The sequence below is a fragment of the Pelophylax lessonae genome (genome assembly GCF_965119305.1).
Source record: "Pelophylax lessonae genome assembly, chromosome: 13".
Taxonomy (NCBI): domain Eukaryota; kingdom Metazoa; phylum Chordata; class Amphibia; order Anura; family Ranidae; genus Pelophylax; species Pelophylax lessonae.
The window spans coordinates 5,386,696-5,408,441 of record NC_138780.1 but is presented as its reverse complement, the minus strand read 5'-3'; the positions used below and the strand labels follow the sequence as shown (position 1 = coordinate 5,408,441).

Sequence of the window (21,746 nt, the reverse complement as noted above, 5' to 3'; positions counted from 1 at the left end):
AATGGACTGGCCATGAAGGGTGGTTAATAAAAAATAAATTAAAAAAAATGTTATAACGAATAAAAAATGATCATGCGCTAGAAACAAAAAAAAGAGCGTAATTTTTGCAAAAATAACAATATTTTTCATTTTTTTGTATATGAAATTCCCAAAAAAATTTAAAAATCTAAATTTTTAACATTTTAGGCCAATTTGTTTTATGCTACCTATGTTTGGTAAAAAAAAAAAAAAAAAAACGCAGAAAGTGTATTTTGATTGGTTTGCGCAAAAGTTATTGCGTTTACTAACTAAAGCCTCGTACACACGCATCGATAGTTGGCTGTGAATTTTCGGCCAACGTCCGATCGGCCCATTTTCGGCTTGTTAGTATAATGCTTTCGACAACCGACTCCGACTTTTCGGCCGAATAAAATCTGGTGTGCAGGCTATAAAATTTTTATTATAAAAAGTTATTGCGTTTACTAACAAAGAGAAAGATTTTTGTCATTTTTGTATTTTTTTTTAACGAGTAATGGCGGCGATCTGCGTTTTTTTTTTTTTTTGCGACATTGTGGCGGACAGATCGGACCCTTGACTGACATTTTTGACACTTTTGGGGTTTCCAGTGACATTACTGCAGTAATCAGTGCTATATATATGCACTGTTACTGTAAAAATGACACTGGCAGTGAAGGGGTTAACTTTTTTTTGAGAGGGAGGGGTTAAGTGTCCCTAGGGGCGTGCTTCTTACTGTGATTGGTTGTGGCTTGATGTGTAAGAACAATGATCAACGGTCCTACATAGCAGAACCGTATGATCTCCATTCTTACACAGGGGAGAATGACAGGCGGCTTTGTTTACATCAGCCGCCTGCCTTTCTCCCGGTGTAACGGACGATCGCGAGTGCCCGGCAGACATGGGGTCCGCTGGGCACGCACGCGGGGGGTCCGTGACCGAGCAGGAGCACGCCTCCGGCGGAGTTCGCCCGCTCCCTAGAGCCTCACAGGCTAGCGACGTCGCTTTGCCTGTGAGGGGCTGACTGCCGCAGTAAATAGTCGTGCGGCAGTTGGCAAGTGGTTAACAACAAGTGTGAGAAATAGGCCCGGTGTAGAAGTAGTTAAAGAGCACCTGTCACTTTCCCAATAGATTTCATTGGAGAACTCTTCTTACCCAGTATGGGCGCCTCCTGTATACATGGCTGAATTTTCAGTAGCAGTGAAGGCTGGGAGGGTTATACGGGATCCTGCGTAACGCTGCTATCCTGAAGCAGTAAAACTGGTTAAATGGCAAATTTATTGTTTTTCGTGGTTTAGGTTCAACTGTACTATTACTGGTACAACAGCGTCCACCAGATAATAAAATACATAAAATGATTGGTAAACTATATTTTATGCCAGGGGTAGGCAATCTCAGCACCCCGGCTGTGGGGAAACTACAAGTCCCATGAGGCATTGAAAGACTCGCAGCCATAAGCATGACTCTCCGAGGCAGAGGCATGATGGGACATGTAGTTTTCACTACAGCTGGAGTGTTGAGGTTGCCTACCTCTGCTTTAGGCTGTTAGAATGTTTATATATATATATATATATATATATATATATATATATATATATATATATATATATATATATATATATATATATAAGGGCTGCAACTAACGATTAATTTGTCTGTCGACTAATCTATCTCAAGTTTTTTTGATTAGCTAATTAATCCTGTAATACAGACCCCTCAGTAAGCCCCCCTCCCAGTGCAGACCCCTCAGTAAGCCCCCCTCCCAGTGCAGACCCCTCAGTAAGCCCCCCCTCCCAGTGCAGACCCCTCAGTAAGCCCCCCTCCCAGTGCAGACCCCTCAGTAAGCCCCCCTCCCAGTGCAGACCCCTCAGTAAGCCCCCCTCCCAGTGCAGACCCCCTCCCAGTGCAGACCCCTCAGTAAGCCCCCCCTCCCAGTGCAGACCCCTCAGTAAGCCCCCCCTCCCAGTGCAGACCCCTCAGTAAGCCCCCCCTCCCAGTGCAGACCCCTCAGTAAGCCCCCCCTCCCAGTGCAGACCCCTCAGTAAGCCCCCCCTCCCAGTGCAGACCCCTCAGTAAGCCCCCCCTCCCAGTGCAGACCCCTCAGTAAGCCCCCCTCCCAGTGCAGACCCCTCAGTAAGCCCCCCTCCCAGTGCAGACCCCTCAGTAAGCCCTCCCACCTAGTACAGACCCCTTAGTAAGCCCCCCTCCCAGTGCAGACCCCTCAGTAAGCCCCTCCCAGTACAGACCCCACACTAAGCCCTCCCACCTAGTGCAGACCCCTCAGTAAGCCCCCCTCCCAGTGCAGACCCCTCAGTAAGCCCCCCCACATAGTACAGACCCCTCAGTAAGCCCCCCCACATAGTACAGACCCCTCAGTAAGCCCCCCCACATAGTACAGACCCCTCAGTAAGCCCCCCCACATAGTACAGACCCCTCAGTAAGCCCCCCCACATAGTACAGACCCCTCAGTAAGCCCTCCCACATAGTACAGACCCCTCAGTAAGCCCCCCCTCCCAGTACAGACCATTACAAGCCACCACAGTACAGCACAAGCCGGTGTAGCGCCGCACATGTGACATCTCTAAGTAGCTGGGTGATCGGGGAGGATGGCGAATGTGTTGCCAAGGAAGCTGTGGCGGAGTACAGGGGTGCTGGAGACGGTCAGCGCTCACCTCTTGTCTCAGACATCGGTGTGGACGGAGCTTGGGGGGGGGGGGGGGTTTCACCTGGCCGCCAATGCTTCAAGCGGCGCTGCGTCCGGCCAGGGGGCGTGTGACGTCACGCGTCGACGCCTTTCACGAACGCCGACGATTTTTTTGTAGTCGCCGTGTCGTGGCAGCCCTAATATATATATATATATATATATATATATATATATATATATATATATATATATATATATATATATATATATAATCTATCCTTTTATATAAGAGAAGTAGAGTTTGCATGGAGTAGTGCTGCCTCTTGTGGATTGTGCCGTGGATTGTCAGTCCCTTGTGTGTTTTGTCTTGACAGGGCCACTGCTCGCCTGCTGTATGAGAGGAGGGCTCCCCATCGCTCCTTTTTTCCATTTCTTTCTGCATGTCTGGCAATGAGTGCAACGTCGTACCGAGGGCGACATGCTAGTCAAGTGCACAAAAGCCATGGCTTCAACCACACCGCTAATTTTGTCTCTTTAAATAACCCTTTCCTCACACAGGAACAACAGCAAGCCTTCCACAGAGCACAGCGAGAGTTTCTGCTCGGCAGTCAACCGGAAATCCCTTTTTGCCCCCCTACCTGGAACTCTTACCGGACTCCGCCAAGGCAGCACGCCGCCTTCAAGCACCCCCAAAGACCTCCGCTATTTCATCACCACCCCCCTCCACCCCGTCCCACTCGTCCATCTCCTGGGGGCTCCGCTCAGAAAACCCATTATCTGGCCCACCAGTTTGACCAGCTTTCCTTGTCAGGCGACCCTTTTGTAGACCGATTGGTCAGAAGCTTCAAAGAGCTTGGTGAGGGAAACTGCCACTCTGCAAGAGACTTAGCCAGGCACCTAAGAGTCGAGAAAAAATTAATCAATCACCATCTGTACAGACTAGAAAATAGTAACCTTGTGTGCAAAGAAGGCGAGAAGCCACCGTTGTGGAGGCTTGTGTCCCACCATCGCCGCCCAGAGCAACCGCCTGCACAACAAGCACACGCATCCCGCCAGGCACCGCGTTTGGAAGAGGAATCCTCTGCGTGTTCAGAGTCCGAAACCTCAGCTGAAATTATGGCCAACAACCGCGAGAAAATCTGCGAGTTCTTGCTCCAGTCTCCGGCCTCCACGCCGGCCACCATCCGGAAGAGCATAGGCGTCCCCAAGATCACTGAGGTCAACCAGCTGCTCAACACCCTGGAGAAGGAAGGGGAAGTCTCCCGCCAGGGTAATCCCGTCAAATGGTCGCTCACAGACAAGAAGCGGGAGAGGATGTTCATTAAGAAGCGGGGGGCTGAAATTCGTGAAGAGGAAGTGAAAGTAAAGACTGAGCTGGCCGCGCCGGTTAATGTTGAAAACGGGCAGCAGGGGGCGGCACCGGATGCCACCAACGTCACACCGAAGGAGGAAGATGTGAAGACGGAGATGAATGTGGAGACAGAGATGAACCTGGAAGGGCCGCCTGCGAAGCGGATGAAGGAGAGCAGCTTCGACGATTACGAGAACGGGAGGTGGACCGGCGACGAGGTTGGAGAGCTTGTAAACACGATGGACGAGAACTGCCTCAGCACTGACTCCCTCAGCCTGCCGGTGCCACAGTACCGGGAGCCTACAAAACAAGTCTCACGATTGGAGAAGCTGCAAGCATGCCAGGGGAAGAACCCGGTGAGCGGGCTGCTGGAGTTCACCCACTTCTTCTCAGAGCAATGCGAATTTGTGCTGTTAGAACAGAGCGGACCATCTCATGATCCCAGGTAAGGCTCAGCATTTGTCTTTGCAAAGACCAAAAAAAAGCCAACGTTACTTTATATAGGGAGCAGGGAGGAGCCCCGCTCTGTGTCTTATGGGAGACACAGTGGGGCTTGGGAGCAAGCACGCATGAGTACCTGTATTAGCCTCTCCAGTGAAATAGAATTGAACTTTGAAGAAAACCCTTCTTCCTTGTTTTGCAGCTTCTCTTTTCCTTCCCTGGCGACAGCCCGATTTGTAGGCATTACTAAAGTTCAGCTCATGTAAAGCTTAGTGTACCTGTCCAGGGAGTTGGCCTAGGGGTGGAGGCATGTTAGAAGGGATCCCACCCAGTTACCCTGACCCTGGTCCACCCCCCCTTCCTCATATAGTCTTTATTTGTTGCTAGGATGCAGGAAGCCCCTGCTACTCAGTGTGTTGCTATGGTGCAGATGGCATCAGTGTTCTAGTAACCGAGTGGGGCTCAGGAGCGGGCACGTGTGGGTACCTGTATTAGCCTCTCCAATGAAACAGAATTGAACCTTGAAGAAAACCCTTTTCTTCCATGCTTTGTGGCTTCTCTGCTCCTCCCCTGTCAGAAGCCCAATTTGAAGGCATTACTTAAGTTCAACTCATGTTTAGCTTAGTTCCTGTCCAGAAAGTGGGCCTGGGGAGGAGGAATGTTAGCGGGGATCCCACCCAGTTACTGGTCCACCCCCCCCCCCCTACTTATCAAGGCCAAAAGCCTAGGCTGCTTGTCACGTGATCTCTGAAGGTAGAGCAGCTAGTGCAAACGCTGATCCTTGTGTGCAGATCACATAGCTAAGGCCCCTTTCACACTTGTGCGATTTGGGACTGCAAAGTCTTACTCCACGATGTCCAAGAAGTACCGTTTATATTTTGTGTGACTTCAAGGTAGTCCCTGCACTACTTTGGTCAGACTTTGATGCGACTTGAGGTACATAAACCCCAAGATTACTCAGGCATTACTTCAAGTAGTTGCAAAGTCTCATGACTTTCAGGTCATACGAGTGTGAAAGGGGGCCTAAGTGCTATGTGGGGTCAGCAGTGGAGGGAGCTTGCTGCAACATTTTCCTCAGGAAAGTTAAAGCTCTAATGTTGAAGATGCTTAGACCTGAAGCATCAGCGTCCCATTCAGAGAAGCCTTTTTATTCTGTGAATGAATTCACAAATACAAAGGCTTCTGTGATTGGGCAGGAGGTAGACTTGGGTGGGGCCATGAAGTGTATTGCTGAAGCCGCCAGCTCGTTTTCTAATGTACCTTTTAATCTGTTGTACAATCAGGTTCAAGATCCAGACAGTGATCGACAGCCGGCGCTTTCCTGCAGCCGAGGCCCCTAGCAAGAAAGCCGCCAAGAAAGAAGCCGCCTCCCTCGCCTTGCGCATTCTCCTTCGAGAGGAGCAAGGCGGGACAGAAGCAGAGGTCCTTGCCGAGCGCATGGCCGCCGTCCCAGAAAGCCAGGAGGAAGTGGTGAGCGTTCGGTTTCACTTCTTTGTTGTGCATGCTATGCAGACCTCCACCTTCCACTATTATAAACCCTTCTCCTTTCATAGTCCAACGCCATAAAATCTGCTGAGCAAAGGTTGGAAGTCTCTCATATCCCCAATAAAAGCGCCCCTCCCCTTCCGAATGTTGTCTTCTTTATACCCAAATACTAAGAATTGTACCGCTTTGCATGTCAACGTTTTTTTTTTTTTTTTTTTTTCCTTGCTCTCTAGCAAAAGAATGTTCAGCAGCCATCTATAGTTGGAGGGAAGAGCCCGATCAGCGTTCTTATGGAGCACAGCCAGAAGACGCGCAACCTATGTGAATTCCAACTGCTGAGCCAAGAAGGACCCTCTCATGACCTCAAGTAAGTGACCCATGTTTCCCCACCGTCAGCCTCGTCTTGAGTTCTCCCCTACTGAACTACAGAACCTCTCCACATTGGATATGGGCATGTGGAGAAGGGGAGAGTTGTGAAGGTGAATGGGGGAGTGTTGTGAAGGGGAATGGGGATGTGGAGAAGGGGGGGTGATGTGGATGTTGGGAAGGGGGGGAGTGTTGTGAATGGGGATGTAGAGAGGAGGGGGCGTTGTGAAGGGGAATGGGGATGTGGAGAAGGGGGGGGGAGCGTTGTGAAGGTGAATGAGGATGTGGAGAGGGGGTGTTGTGAAGGGGAATGGGGGAAGCGTTGTGAATGGGGATGTGGAGAAGGGGGGGAGCGTTGTGAAGGGGGATGTGGAGGAGTGTTGTGAAGGGGAATGGGGATGTAGAGAGGGTGGGAGTGTTGTGAAGGGGAAGGGGGGAGCGTTGTGAATGGGGATGTGGAGAAGGGGGGGGGTGTTGTGAATGGGGATGTGGAGAAGGAGGGATGTGGAGAAAGTGTTGTGGAGAAGGGGGGGAGCGTTGTGAAGGGGAATGGGGATGTGGAGAGGGGGCGTTGTGAAGGGGAATGGGGATGTAGAAAGGGCGGGAGCGTTGTGAAGGGGAATGGGGATGTAGAGAAGGGGGGAGTGTTGTGAAGGGGAATGGGGATGTGGAGAAGGGGGGAGTGTTGTGAAGGGGAATGGGGATGTGGAGAAGGGGGGGGAGCGTTGTGAAGGGGAATGGGGATGTGGAGAGGGGGCGTTGTGAAGGGGAATGGGGATGTAGAGAGGGCGGGAGCATTGTGAAGGGGAATGGGGATGTAGAGAAGGGGGGAGTGTTGTGAAGGGGAATGGGGATGTGGAGAAGGGGGGAGTGTTGTGAAGGGGAATGGGGATGTAGAGAAGGGGGGAGCGTTGTGAAGGGGAATGGGGATGTAGAGAAGGGGGAGTGTTGTGAAGGGGAATGGGGATGTGGAGGAGTGTTGTGAAGGGGAATGGGGATGTGGAGAAGGGGGGAGTGTTGTGAAGGGGAATGGGGATGTAGAGAAGGGGGAGCGTTGTGAAGGGGAATGGGGATGTAGAGAAGGGGGGAGTGTTGTGAAGGGGAATGGGGATGTGGAGGAGTGTTGTGAAGGAGAATGGGGATGTGGAGGAGTGTTGTGAAGGGGAATGGGGATGTAGAGTAGGAGGAGCGTTGTGAATGGGCATGTGGACAAGGGGGGGGGGGCGTTGTGAAGGGGAATGGGGATGTAGGGGGTTGGGGGGGGGAGTGTTGTGAAGGGGAATGTAGAGAGTGGGGGGGGGGGAGTGTTGTGAAGGGGAATGGGGATGTAGAGAAGGGGGGAGTGTTGAGGGGAATGGGGATGTGGAGGGGAATGGGGATGTGGAGGAGTGTTGTGAAGGGGAATGGGGATGTGGAGGAGTGTTGTGAAGGGGAATGGGGATGTGGACAAGGGGGGGGGAGCGTTGTGAAGGGGAATGGGGATGTGGACGGGGGGGGGGGGGAGTGTTGTGATGTGGACAAGGGGGGAGCGTTGTGGAGAAGGAGTGTTGTGATGGGGTATGTGGAGAAGGAGTGTTGTGAAGGGGGATGAGGAGAAGGGGGGAGTGTTGTGAAGGGGAATGGGGGGGGGGGGGGAGAGATGTTCTACTATTCAGCCAATGAGCACTGTATTTAAAGCTCCAGGCTCCCCCGAAATAATTAAGTCAGCAGCTACAAATACTGTAGTTGCTGTCGTTTAGTGTAAGGACACCTACCTGTCCTTGGATCCAGCGATGTCCTCATCAGAGCCGATTCTTTGATCTGCTTTGGATGCGGGCACCGCCATCTGAAGTAAGGGAAACGGGAAGCCTTGCGGCTTCAAAGCCGGTTTCCTACTGTGCGGAGACGAATCGCGCTGCTTCTTGTTGAATGGTCTTGTAAACTTCTGGGACCTGTGATGTGTCCCAGAGGACTGGGGGGGGGGGGGGGGCATGGCGATTTGAGGTGGGAGCGGGTACATAAGGGGTCCATATAGTGAACTTGGTGTTGAATTATTCACTTTAAGGTCATCAGAGTACAAGGGGGCGCTCTTTATGTCTGGAGGACAAGAGATTTCATCTCCAAATACGGAAAGGTTTCTTCACAGTAAGAGCTGTGAAAATGTGGAATAGACTCCCTCCAGAGGCGGTTCAGGCCAGCTCAGTAGATTGCTTTAGAAACAGGCCTGGATTCTTTCCTGGGTGTACAAAATATAACTGGGGACTAATATTTATAGGTAAAGTTGATCCAGGGAATATCTGATTGCCTCATTGGAGATCAGGAAGGAAATTTTTTTTCCCCCTGTTTTAGTAAATTGGATCATGCTTTGCTGGGGGTTTTTCGTCTTCCTCTGGATCAACTGCGGGTATAGGATTGTGTATATGGGATTGTATAATCTCCCCCGCTGGGTATAGGATTGTGTATGAGATTGTATAATCTCCCCCACCCCCCGCCGGGTATAGGATTGTGTATATGGGATTGTATAATCTCCCCCACCCCCCGCCGGGTATAGGATTGTGTATATGGGATTGTATAATCTCCCCCACCCCCCGCCGGGTATAGGATTGTGTATATGGGATTGTATGGTTGTGTTTTATTGGTTGAGCCAGATGGACTCGTGTGTTTTTTCAACCTGACTGTTACTATATTCCTTACAATCACAGCAGCTAGGCAGCCCTCCGTTATGTAGTATATAGAATGATCCTACATCTGATATGGACCACATTATCCCTGACCACATTATCCCTGACCACATTATCCCTGACCACATTATCCCTGACCACATTATCCCTGACCACATTATCCCTGACCACATTATCCCTGACCACATTATCCCTGACCACATTATCCCTGACCACATTATCCCTAACCCCCCCCCCCCCCCCCCACATGTGCATCACTTATATTTTTGTATATTTCCCAGGTTCACATACTGCGTTAGAATGGGTGACCAGTCCTTCCCATCGGTGGTCGCTAACAGTAAGAAAATGGCCAAGCAGCTGGCTGCCGAGTCAGCGGTAAAGCAGCTCCTCGCTGAGAACGCCCTTGTCACTGAGAAGGTAAAATAGAGATCCGTTGTCACTTTTTATTACCATTGAATGTTCGTTGGGTGCAGAGATTCCGTAGTCTAATATGGCACTTTTTTTTTTCTTCTTTTTGGCGAAGGTGGAACCCCCTGCCCCTGATGTGCCCGCTGTGGAATATCCAACGGTGCCAGAACTTTCCATGGACGATATCAAGATGGCTCAGGCCTCTGGGGTTGGCGATTTAATCAAGTATCTTAACGCCAACCCTGTCAGCGGCCTTCTGGAGTATTCCCGCGCCAAGGGTTTTGCTGCTGAATTTAAAATGGTCAGCCAGACCGGTCCGCCACACGACCCCAAGTAAGTTCATCACTAATTATGTGTACTAAAATATACACCAAAATATATATACATTGTATATAATTACTCCCCCCCCCCCCCCCCCCCCCCCCTGATTGACCCTCTTGTCTCTGCCCTCCACTCACCTCTGAGCACCCTCCTCTTTGGTTTCACCCTTTACTTAGAGAATACAAAAAGTAATTTGTATGGAATTTGCTAATGAGAGGCTGTAAAATTGATCCCTCAATACGGATGCCGGATTGGCTTTATCAGCCCTTTAAGCGCCATTCCTTCACACTGGCACCAGTGCTGGGGGGGGGGGGGGCGCCAATACTCAATTGCACCAATCTCGAGGGGGCATCAGCATTTCTTCCTTTCACACTGGCACCATTGCTTGCTTGGGGGGGGGGGGGCATATCACCATTCCTTTCCTCCCCTTCCCACTGGCACCAATGCTGGGGGGGAGGCATGTCGCCATTCCTTTACTCCCCTTCCCACTGGCACCAATGCTGGTTGGTGGGACGTCACCGTTCCTTCCCTTCCCACTGGCACCAATGCTGGGGGGGAGGCATGTCGCCATTCCCTTTCTTCCCTTCCCACTAGCACCAATGCTGGGGGGGAGGCATGTCGCCATTCCCTTTCTTCCCTTCCCACTAGCACCAATGCTGGGGGGGGGGGGGGGGTGCGCGTCACCATTCCTTCCCTTCCCACTGGCACCAATGCTGGGGGGGAGGCATGTCGCCATTCCTTTACTCCCCTTCCCACTGGCACCAATGCTGGTTGGTGGGACGTCACCCTTCCTTCCCTTCCCTTCCCACTGGCACCAATGCTGGGGGGGAGGCATGTCGCCATTCCCTTTCTTCCCTTCCCACTAGCACCAATGCTGGGGGGGGCGCGCGTCACCATTCCTTCCCTTCCCACTGGCACCAATGCTGGGGGGGGGAGGCATGTCGCCATTCCCTTTCTTCCCTTCCTACTAGCACCAATGCTGGGGGGGGGCGCGTCACCATTCCTTCCCTTCCCACTGGCACCAATGCTGGGGTGAAGGCATGTCGCCATTCCTTTTCTTCCCTTCCCACTGGCACCAATGCTTGGGGGGGGGTGGTGAAATTCCCTTCCACTGGCATCGACGCTTTGGGGGGACACCAATACTGGAGTGGCGCCATTCCCTCCCACTGGCACCGGGGGGGGGGGGGTCACCAGTACATTTTTTTTACTCCCACTAGCCCCCCTAAAGTCTGAAGGACAGTAAATTGGTCCCTTGGTTAGTAAGTTTAGAGCCCCTTGTCTTACATAGTTACCATGTACACCAGTACATTTTTTTTACTCCCACTGTCACCAATTCTATGGGGGGGGGGGGTCACTAGTACATTTTTTTTTACTCCCACTGTCACCAATTCTATGGGGGGGGGGGGGGGGTCACCAGTACATTTTTTTTTTTTACTCCCACTGGCCCCCTCTATAGTCTGAAGGACAGTAAATTGGCCCCTTCTTTAGTACGTTTGGAGCCCCTTGTCTAAATTTTTTTTTTTTTTTTTTTTTTTCTTTCAACAGGTTTGTGTTCCAAGCCAAAGTTGGTGGTCGGTGGTTCCCAGCGGTGACCGCATCCAATAAGAAACTGGCAAAAGCGGAGGCAGCCGACGCCGCTCTGAGGGTCCTTATTGGAGAGGCAGAAAAAGCCATTAGAGAGGGTGACACAATATCGGAGGTGAGAATCTAGACTGGTTCGGTGAACTCCTTGGTGTGGGGTTGGAGGCAAAGTCGCCAGAGCTTTGCGTAGCCGCTTCGGACCACCATGTTGGCCATATTCTGTTGATCTTTACAAATGCGCAATTATTTTTGCCTCGGATGTTGAGCAATATCGTCTATTCTTGCTTCTAGCTCCCAGTTGGCGGCAGCACGCTCCATGATCAGATTGCCATGCTGAGCCATCAAAAGTTCAACAGCCTGACAGCCCGAATCCATAATAGTCTCCTTGGAAGGAAAATCTTGGCGGCCATAATCATGAAGAAGAACAGCGATGACCTGGGCACGGTGGTGAGCATTGGCACCGGTAAGTAGACGACTCTCCACATTAAATTTAATCTGTAGAGACAAATGGTGGCCCTTTTTTTCTAATGGGTGATGTTCTCCCAGGTAACCGTTGTGTAAAGGGGGAGGAGCTGAGCCTGCACGGGGAGACTGTCAACGACTGCCATGCGGAGATCATTGCCCGCAGAGGCTTTATACGGTGAGTAGACCGATCGGTAGGCACGCTGACACTTGCAGTTCTTCATTTGTCAAAGTTCCAGATATTGACAGTCCCATCGCCTCACCTGGTCAGATTGGTCTCCATTTATTATGGTTACTTATCATTTCTTGTTCCCTGTCTGGGAAAGGGGCGGGGGTTGTGTCCCTGTCTGGGAAAGGGGCGGGGGTTGTGTCCCTGTCTGGGAAAGGGGCGGGGGTTGTGTCCCTGTCTGGGAAAGGGGGGGTGGGGGTTGCGTGCCTGTCTAGGAAAGGGGGGGCGGGGGTTGCGTGCCTGTCTGGGAAAGGGGGGCGGGGGTTGCGTGCCTGTCTGGGAAAGGGGGGGGGTTGTGTCCCTGTCTGGGAAAGGGGGGGGGGGCTGTGTCCCTGTCTGGGAAAGGGGGGGGGGGTTGTGTCCCTGTCTGGGAAAGGGGGGGGGTTGTGTCCCTGTCTGGGAAAGGGGGGGGGGGGGTTGTGTCCCTGTCTGGGAAAGGGGGGGGGGGGTTGTGTCCCTGTCTGGGAAAGGGGGGGGGGGGTTGTGTCCCTGTCTGGGAAAGGGGGGGGGGGGTTGTGTCCCTGTCTGGGAAAGGGGGGGGGGGGTTGTGTCCCTGTCTGGGAAAGGGGGGGGGGGGTTGTGTCCCTGTCTGGGAAAGGGGGGGGGGGTTGTGTCCCTGTCTGGGAAAGGGGGGGGGGGTTGTGTCCCTGTCTGGGAAAGGGGGGGGGGGTTGTGTCCCTGTCTGGGAAAGGGGGGGGGGGTTGTGTCCCTGTCTGGGAAAGGGGGGGGGGGGGTTGTGTCCCTGTCTGGGAAAGGGGGGGGGGTTGTGTCCCTGTCTGGGAAAGGGGGGCGGGGGTTGTGTCCCTGTCTGGGAAAGGGGGGCGCGTCCCTGTCTGGGGGGGTGGCGCGTGGGGCTCCAGTAGGTCTCCGCTCAATCAGTGTTCTGTCTCTGCAGGTTCTTGTATGACCAGCTGATGAAGTACAATCCCGACACACCAGAAAGCAACATATTCGAGGAATCCGAGGAACTACTGCGCATCCGCCCCGGCATCACCTTCCACCTCTACATCAGGTGAGTGACCAGGGTGCTGATAATAGCCTTTCTAATTCTGAATTTATTACATTTTTTCAAACTTTTCGGTCTTTTTATTTGTGTAGAAAAAAAAGAAAAACCTTGGCGGTGATCAAATGCCACCAAAAGAAATCTCTAATTGTGGGAAATAAAATGACACAAATTTGGTTTAGGTCCAGTGTTGCATGACCGCACAATTGTCATTCAAAATGCAACAGCGGTAAAAGCTGAAAATTGGCCTGGGCAGGAAGGGGGTGTAACTGCCCTGTATTGAAGTGGTTAAAAGGCAACAGAAGTCTGAATACCCAACCTTTTCTCACTTTTTGTTTACATGTAAAAATCTGCTTTTTTTTTTTTTTTTTAATTTATTGCTGTCACAGGGAATGTAAACATCCTTGTGAGATCAATAGGCAGTGACAGGTACTCTTTATGGAGAGATCAATAGGCAGTGACAGGTACTCTTTATGGAGAGATCAATAGGCAGTGACAGGTACTCTTTATGGAGAGATCAATAGGCAGTGACAGGTACTCTTTATGGAGAGATCAATAGGCAGTGACGAGTACTCTTTATGGAGAGATCAGTAGGCAGTGACGGGTACTCTTTATGGAGAGATCAGTAGGCAGTGACGGGTACTCTTTATGGAGAGATCTGAGATCAATAGGCAGTGACGGGTACTCTTTATGGAGAGATCAATAGGCAGTGACAGGTACTCTTTACGGAGAGATCAGTAGGCAGTGACAGGTACTCTTTATGGAGAGATCAATAGGCAGTGACAGGTACTCTTTATGGAGAGATCAAGCGGTCTAGTTGGCTACTAGGATTGCTTTTACGAGCGAGCCGACCATCGGCTGTAAAAAAAAAAAAAATGCATAACGGTAACCAAAATTAGGAGGACAGAAGTACAAATGAAGGTTTTCTGCTCTGCGGGGTGTCGCTGATCAGCTGCGGGTGGTGACTCAATAAATCCATTCATCCATGACTTGCAGAATGTAAACCAATGGAGTTTCAAGGATGGAATAGGTTACCATGCTATATGGTGACACGTAGCCAATGGGAGCTGAGGGTTTTCTTTTTCTTCTGATTCCAACTTCTCTATTCCTTGCAGTACGGCTCCCTGCGGAGATGGGGCGCTCTTTGACAAGTCCTGCAGTGACCAGCCGTGTCAGGAGGGAGACAAGCAGCACTACCCGCTATTCGAGAACCCCAAGCAAGGAAAACTGCGCACCAAAGTGGAGAATGGTAACTATTCCCATATCAACCGTTTCATGGTGGGAGCAGAACTTTCCGGAAAGTTTAGTTACAAATAGTGCTGTTCTGTCATCTCGCATCACTCAGAAGTGATATGTCAGGTACTGCTGGGGTTCAAGGCTGAAGGATGGTGGGAACCCCTCATAATGGGCACAGCGGGTGTACAGACCCGGGAGCTCAGCACAAGGATGGGGGAACCCCTCATAATGGGCACAGCGGGTGTACAGACCCGGGAGCTCAGCACAAGGATGGGGGAACCCCTCATAATGGGTACAGCGGGTGTACAGACCCGGGAACTTAGCATAGGGATGGGGGAACTCCTCATAATGGGCGCAGCGCGTGTACAGACCCAGGAACTCAGCACAGGGATGGTGGAAACTCCTCATAATGGGCACAGCGGGTGTACAGACCCGGGAACTTAGCATAGGGATGGGGGAACTCCTCATAATGGGCGCAGCGCGTGTACAGACCCGGGAACTCAGCACAGGGATGGTGGAAACTCCTCATAATGGGCACAGCGGGTGTACAGACCCGGGAACTTAGCATAGGGATGGGGGAACCCCTCATAATGAGCACAGCGGGTGTACAGACCCGGGAACTCAGTACAGGGATGGTGGTAACCCCTCATAATGGGCACAGTGGGTGTACAGACCCGGGAACTCAGCATAGGGATGGTGGGAACCCCTCATAATGGGCACAGCAGGAGCTTGCTTATATCCATAAGAGATGGAACAGTCGTGGGGTTAGAGGTTAGTACATCCTCAGACACTGAAGGCACTCACTATAATTTCTGTTTGGCAGGTGAGGGTACGATTCCTGTGGAGTCCAGCGATATTGTTCCTACCTGGGACGGTATTCAGCACGGTGAGAGGCTTCGCACCATGTCTTGCAGCGATAAGATTCTGCGCTGGAATGTTCTCGGCCTCCAGGGGGGCGTCCTGTCACATTTCATCGAGCCCGTCTATCTCGGCTCCGTCACTCTCGGTATGATATTGCACCGTCCCAACTCTTCACCTTTCACGTATTATTTATATATATTAATCCTTTATTATTTCAGAGAAGCTGATATAAATTACATTATTTTTCCTGGTCCCAGCTCTCCATCCACCATCTTTAATGTATAATTTGTGTTGCAGGTTACCTGTTCAGCAAAGGACACCTGACTCGAGCGATCTGCTGCCGGATGTCGCGGGACGGAGATAGTTTCCAGCAAGAGTTGCCAGACCTCTACCTTGTCAACCATCCAGAGGTCAGTCTCGGGGCTAATGTAGTTGTGAACATTCAGTGTTAGACACCTCAACCTATGCCAGCAACACAATGGCTTTTGCTTGGTTTCAGAAATTATCTATCTTTTTTAATTTTGTAAAAAAAATAATTATTGGGGCTGTTCATCTCTTCGGGGGGGGGGGGGTTACAGGACACTGTGCAGACACAAAGCATGCCTGTATTCTATAGTCTGTTCAGCCGTGTTTAGGAGGCAGGCTGTGATTGGCCCGGAGCATGGTCAAGAGGCAGGCTGTGATTGGCTGGGAGCATGGTCAAGAGGCATGCTGTGTTTGGATGGGTGTGGCCAAGAGGCGGGCTGTGATTGGACAGGGGCATGGTCAATTCAGACTGTGATTGGACAGAAGGGGTAGCACCGAGAGGCATGATGGGGGGGCGGGAGGGGCTGAGAGGCATGCTGGGATGGGTTGGGACGGGAGGGGCCGAAAGGCATGCTGGGATGGGAGGGGCCGAGAGGCATGCTGGGATGGGAGGGGCCGAGAGGCATGCTGGGATGGGGAGGGGCCAAGGGGCATGCTGGGATGGGAGGGGCCGAGGGGCATGCTGGGATGGGTTGGGACGGGAGGGGCCGAGGGGCATGCTGGGATGGGTTGGGACGGGAGGGGCCGAGAGGCATGCTGGGATGGGTTGGGGCAGGAGGGGCCGAGAGGCATGCTGGGATGGGGGCGGGAGGGGCCGAGAGGCATGCTGGGATGGGGGCGGGAGGGGCCGAGAGGCATGCTGGGATGGGGGCGGGAGGGGCCGAGAGGCATGCTGGGATGGGGGCGGGAGGGGCCGAGAGGCATGCTGGGATGGGGGCGGGAGGGGCCGAGAGGCATGCTGGGATGGGGGCGGGAGGGGCCGAGAGGCATGCTGGGACGGGGGCGGGAGGGGCCGAGAGGCATGCTGGGACGGGAGGGGCCCAGAGGCATGCTGGGATGGGTTGGGACGGGAGGGGCCGAGGGGCATGCTGGAATGGGTTGGGACGGGAGGGGCATGCTGGGATGGGTTGGGACGGGAGGGGCCAAGAGGCATGCTGGGATGGGGGCGGGAGGGGCTGAGAGGCATGATGGGATGGGGGCGGGATGCAGGCTTTGACGGGATGGAGGACATGATGGCTGAACAAATGCCCAGTCAAGGTATGCTGTCTGCAGTGGCCTGTACCCCTGAATGGTCAGCCAAAGAATAAAAACTGACCACCTAACACCGATCAGTTTCTGTACTTTGTGTGGTCAGTTTAGACCAAGGAAGAAAGGTGACTGGCAGGATCAACCAGGAACTTCAGATGGAAGAAGTACTTAAAATACACATGTGAGCACAGAAGGGGAAAAAAAAATGTATTTAGGGTACCGTACATTTTAAGGTCAGAGTTCTTTGTTCAGGTCACATATTGGGTCCTCACCCCTCTAACACCTTTCGCCTCTTCAGGTCGGTCGTGTCAGTGTATACGATTCCCAGCGGCAGACTGGGAAGACTAAGGAGACCAGCGTGAACTGGTGTCTGGCTGATGAAGAGGTCGAAGTTTTGGACGGAACAAAAGGAAAAGTAGAAGGGTAAGTGATCAAAGCCGAATCCAATTGTGAGGTCAGTTCTCCTTCTGAAATGATAGACCGATAGCTCATCAATTCCACACAGGAAAGACCATCGGGTAAGAGAGATGCTCCTCTAGCACCGGCCCTCCTTGCAGAGGCTTTTATAGGATCACAAGGAGTGCTTGTTATAACCCCTTGGTGCTGCCTGTACACCTATATATGGCCTCAATGAAGTGGGTGGTCTACCATGAGGCTGCTCTCACTGAGAGCCCCGGGTCCCGTACTAATCTGAAACTGGGACTGCCAAGTTCCTATTCCCTGTGATAGCCTCTGATTGGCTATTACGGTGATCAGCCACTGGTGCAGCCCACCCATGTTTTGTTTTTTTTTTCCTTTTCTGAATGAGGAGAAAGATGCATTATATACATACAGGATCCGTTTATAGGATACGTATACATACAGGATCCGTTTATGGGATGCATTGCCTCCAGACGGGATCCGTTTATGGGAGGCGTTGCATCCAGACGGGATCCGTTTATGGGAGGCGTTGCATCCAGACGGGATCCGTTTATGGGAGGCGTTGCATCCAGACGGGATCCGTTTATGGGAGGCATTGCATCCAGACGGGATCCGTTATCCACTTGACCTCCAGAAGATTAACTCCATTTTTTGCTATATGGCACTGCGTTACTTTGACAATTGATCGGTCATGCAACACTGTACACAAATGAAAATTGGTATCTTTTCCCCACACATGGAGCGTTCTTTTGGCGGTATTTGATAACCTCTGCATTTATTTTATGTGCTATAAACAAGGAAGACCGACTATTTTGAAAATTATTTTTACTTTCGGCTTTAAAACACATCCAATTTAAAAAAATAAATAAATAAAATTCTTCAATTTGGGCCAATATGTTTTCTGCACAGAGCGGCCGCCCTGTAGCCGTAAATCTGTTATAGAGCGGTTGTGAAGTGTTTAACCACTTAAGCTGCAGGCTTTTTTTTTTCACGTTTAAAATCTATTTTTTTTGCTAGAAAATAATTGGAACCCCTAAAAATTATATATTTTACCAATTTTTTTTTTTTTTTTTTTAAAGCAGAGGCCATATAGAGAAGTGCTCCCTCCTCATGGTCCTCAATATAATCCAGGGGCTAGTTAACCTCTTGGATTGCTTTTACAAGAGATTCGACCGGCCTCTCTAAAAACCAAGTATCAAGGTGATGCCTGCAGCTGCATATCATCCCAGTATAACCACTTGGAGTCTAGCAATTTACTGGTCGTCAAGTGGTTAACATTGCGCTAGATGTGTGCGCTCTTTCTATGTCTCTCAAGGTCGGCTCTCTACCACCCACAGCACTTGTCTCTCAAGGACTCCATTGATGCGATTATGTACAAGACTGTCGCCTGCCAGCCATTAATAAGCCAGACAAAGGTCTTCCTGTCTCTATCCTCTGTAATAAAATCGAGAGCATTTGCAAAAGCGATAATCCTCCCTCTTCTCTTTATTGAAGGACACAGCCATTCTTCATGACTTGTTTGTCGATTGGGGATGTTTGGCCACGCCCCCTGTGCATACTTTTAGTTTGGCAGCACCGTGCGCGTCCTGCACCTGTAGGTGGTGACATCAAAACCCATCTGTCACGAAGAAAAGCTGTGTCCTTCAATGAACGCAGAGGAAGGGATTTTAAGACGAGTACAAAAAAAAATCCCATTTTTTCCTCATCTCCCTTAACCACTTGCCGGCCGTCCACTGGCCTGCGCCGCGCTGGCCGTCCACTGTATTGTGTTCTCCATGATTAAAGGAATAAAGTTTTTAGATGAGTTTCCCAGCCATGACTACGGCCTAGCAGCCGAAATGCGTTAACCTTTATTCATGGGGACCAGTGCATAAAATGGAAGGCTAACGCATTTCAGATGGGTTTTACAGCCACGACTAGGGCCTAGTAGCTGAAATGCAGTCTCCATGAATAAATGACAACACGTTTCATCTGCTAGGCCTTAGTCATGGCTGGGAAAGGTGTCTGAAACGCGTTGCCCTGTGTACACTTTATGTACTGGTCTCCATTTATAAAGGTCAACGTGTTTCGGCCGCTGGGCCTTAGTCAAGGCTGGGAAACTTGTCTGAAACGTGTTGCCCTGTGTGGCTTTTTTGGTACCATCCTCCATGAATAAAGGATATCTGTGGATTGTACCGAGGTGCTGGCTTTTCTATAGGAACGTTCATGTATTGGGGCTTACAGTAGCCATCAGCCTGACCTTCCATGCGTTGGGCTTACAACGGCTCATCAGCCTGACCTTCCATGCGTTGGGCTTATGGTGGCCCATCAGCCTGACCTTCCATGCTTTGGGCTTACGGTGGCCCATCAGCCTGACCTTCCATGCTTTGGGCTTACGGTGGCCCATCAGCCTGACCTTGAATGCGGTTGGGCTTACGGTGCCCCATCAGCCTGACCTTGAATGCGGTTGGGCTTACGGTGCCCCATCAGCCTGACCTTGAATGCGGTTGGGCTTACGGTGCCCCATCAGCCTGACCTTGAATGCGGTTGGGCTTACGGTGCCCCATCAGCCTGACCTTGAATGCGGTTGGGCTTACGGTGCCCCATCAGCCTGACCTTGAATGCGGTTGGGCTTACGGTGCCCCATCAGCCTGACCTTGAATGCGGTTGGGCTTACGGTGCCCCATCAGCCTGACCTTGAATGCGGTTGGGCTTACGGTGCCCCATCAGCCTGACCTTGAATGCGGTTGGGCTTACGGTGCCCCATCAGCCTGACCTTGAATGCGGTTGGGCTTACGGTGCCCCATCAGCCTGACCTTGAATGCGGTTGGGCTTACGGTGCCCCATCAGCCTGACCTTGAATGCGGTTGGGCTTATAGTGCCCCATCAGCCTGACCTTGAATGCGGTTGGGCTTACGGTGCCCCATCAGCCTGACCTTCCATCCGTTGGGCTTACAGTTCCCCATCAGCCTGACCGCCAGCACATTGCAGAGAGGAGGTAGAAGCATTGTCTGTCTGTTTGCTATAGATGCCTAAATGGGCCCCACCATGGGACTTCTGCCATTTAACCCATCTCTTTTCCATAGGGGGAAACTGGACGTCTCCCGCGTCTCCAAACTCCACATGTTCAACCTGTTCAAAGAACTTTGCTCGCTGCGCGATCGCCAAGACCTCCTAGAGTTTGCCTCCTACAGCGACATCAAGGCCGCCGCCACCACCTACCAATCAGTCAAAGGACTGTTCTTCAGAGCCCTACGAGACATGGGCTACGGGAACTGGATCAGCAAACCACAAGAAGAGAAGAGTTTTAACTTAAACGCGATGTAACGAGCCGGAAAAACCTGTTCTGGGTTTATTTTTATTTTTTGTTTGTTTTTTGTAATGGAATGTCACAAGTCTGCACTGAAACAAGGGGGGGGGGGTGATTGGATTCTGCCAGGCTCCCGTAGGAGGGGGAAAAAAACCAGCATCAACTTCGATATCCCCGACTGACCCGCCCATCCTCCTCCGAGTCTTAGTTTTTTTGGTTTTAATAATGTCTGTTAAATGTTTCATCACGCACAAAGCCATTTTCATTAACTTGTTGTAATGTAGTTTGGATCGAATTGATTTTGTTTGTGCGACATTTTTTATTTTTCTTTATTTTTTTTTAAACTGACTTCATCGATTTTGATCTTTGACCCCCTGTCCATAAATAAAGCGGTTCTTGGGCTGCGAAAAACACGGGGGTGCTTTGTGTTATTTTTCTGATTTTGCAACTTTTTTTTCTCCAAATTTGTAGACATTAGTGGGGGGTGCTGGGACCCCAAGTCCCTGTCAACCTCGGTATCCCAAGAGGTCCCTGGAGTAGTCTGTAGAGCGGGGGGGGGGGGGGTCACTCAATTTCAGCATTAGGTTTGTCCTCAGACAATAGTATTTGACAGACTAGATGTCCAAAGACACACCCCTTTACATCAGATGTTGAGGCCCGCCCTACAATCAGAAGTCAAGAGTCCTCAAACCTCCCTTACATCAGTGTGCCCCACTTACCTGCTGCCAGGAAGAAGCTGGGAAGCAGAAAGTGCAGGGTCCAGAGGACGACCAGATTTGGGTGGGAGTCCGCTGCCTGAGACTGGGGGGGGGGGGAAGCAGGCGAAGATTAGGGAGTGCTGCAGCTGCACCGAGGTACAGGATCATCTGTACAAGGAGTTCTGTCCTCCACTCTGCTGCCAGCTGCTGAGGTGAGGCAGTCGGCACGCATAGATGGGATATGTTTAAAGCTGAACTACAGGAATTCAGGTCCTTTTTTATGAGTGTCTTTTTGAGATGCATGACCTCTATTGGACTATTTACATCTGACATTTTTATAGAGGTATCGCTGTAGTCCTGGGAGCCCTGCACGGGGCTTTCTGGTCTCGGCATCTTCTAACAGTAGAGTAGACACCACTGCAATTATTCCGCCTGCCCAATCACAGAACCCTTTGTATTATGTGAACTAATTTACAACATACAAAGGCTTCTCTGAATGGGCAGCAGAGGGGGAGCGGTGGGTATAGCTGCTCTGTGTGGTTCAGGAGCCCCAAGCTGAACTTTCCAGTCTGCATCGTCCAGCATTAGGAAGTGCCGCTGCTATGCATTCACGCTCAATCACAGAAGCCTTTGTATTATGTGAACTCATTCACAAAATACAAAAGCTTCTTTGAGCGTGAATGCATAGCAGCGGCACTTCCCCATTCAAAGAAGCTTTTGTATTTTGTGAATGAGTTCACATA

The 21,746-nt window shown here is 51.2% G+C and overlaps 1 protein-coding gene across 1 annotated transcript; it reads left to right on the top strand.

The window, feature by feature from the left end:
• The first annotated feature begins 2,945 nt into the window (after positions 1–2,945).
• Positions 2,946–20,445, top strand: ADAR (adenosine deaminase RNA specific). Its single transcript, XM_082242929.1, is given in 15 exon segments — positions 2,946–3,068; positions 3,071–4,434; positions 5,714–5,900; positions 6,149–6,282; positions 9,223–9,358; positions 9,465–9,682; positions 11,216–11,369; positions 11,543–11,714; positions 11,798–11,891; positions 12,838–12,954; positions 14,061–14,194; positions 15,005–15,187; positions 15,340–15,452; positions 16,895–17,019; positions 20,082–20,445. Coding segments are annotated over 15 exon segments (3,408 nt in total). The 5' UTR covers positions 2,946–3,032; the 3' UTR covers positions 20,323–20,445.
• The last annotated feature ends 1,301 nt before the right edge of the window (positions 20,446–21,746 follow it).